Genomic DNA, 445 nt, shown 5'->3' with positions numbered 1-445 from the left:
GTAGAGCAGCTGAGTGAGGGGCTGCTGCTTCAGCCCCCTGAACGCCGTGTTGGGGATTCGCTCCATGATCCCCTCGTAAAAGATGCGGCGCACCACCTCCTGTTCAGAGGGGTGGAATTCGCGGATATAGACATTGTCGCGCCTGGGGTCTTCTTTTGGTGGGGTGAGGGGAGGTGGGGGTGAGGGAGGGGAGCCCGCCAAAGAGGGCCACATCTGGGAGGAGGAAACAATGATCGTGTCTTTTTTGGATCCCGGGATTGATTCATGATCTTCCGCCACAATCTTGGTCTCACAAACCATCTTGGGAGACAGACAATGCATGCAAACCGGCCGCGGGGAGGGGGCGAGGAGAAAAAGGGAGGGGAGGTGTCAGAAAATTAACAAAAAAACCCAAGATTAAAAAAAAAAAAAAGGAAAAAGGGGAGGGGGAAGGAGCGGGGCGCGG

The 445-nt window shown here is 55.3% G+C and overlaps 1 protein-coding gene across 1 annotated transcript in view; it reads right to left on the bottom strand.

Moving 5' to 3' along the window:
- The window catches only part of NAT8L (N-acetyltransferase 8 like), a 32,264-nt gene extending 31,906 nt beyond the window's left edge, over positions 1-358 (bottom strand). Inside the window, 1 exon segment of the mRNA XM_031060064.1 lies at positions 2-358. Within this exon segment, the coding sequence (XP_030915924.1) occupies positions 2-321 (320 nt within the window). The 5' untranslated portion in view covers positions 322-358.
- Between the last annotated feature and the right edge of the window lie 87 nt (positions 359-445).

Source organism: Geospiza fortis, unplaced genomic scaffold (assembly GCF_000277835.1).
Source record: "Geospiza fortis unplaced genomic scaffold, GeoFor_1.0 scaffold147, whole genome shotgun sequence".
NCBI lineage: Eukaryota > Metazoa > Chordata > Aves > Passeriformes > Thraupidae > Geospiza > Geospiza fortis.
The sequence above is the reverse complement of the archived record's forward strand: the minus strand, read 5'-3'. Positions and strand labels throughout refer to the sequence as shown.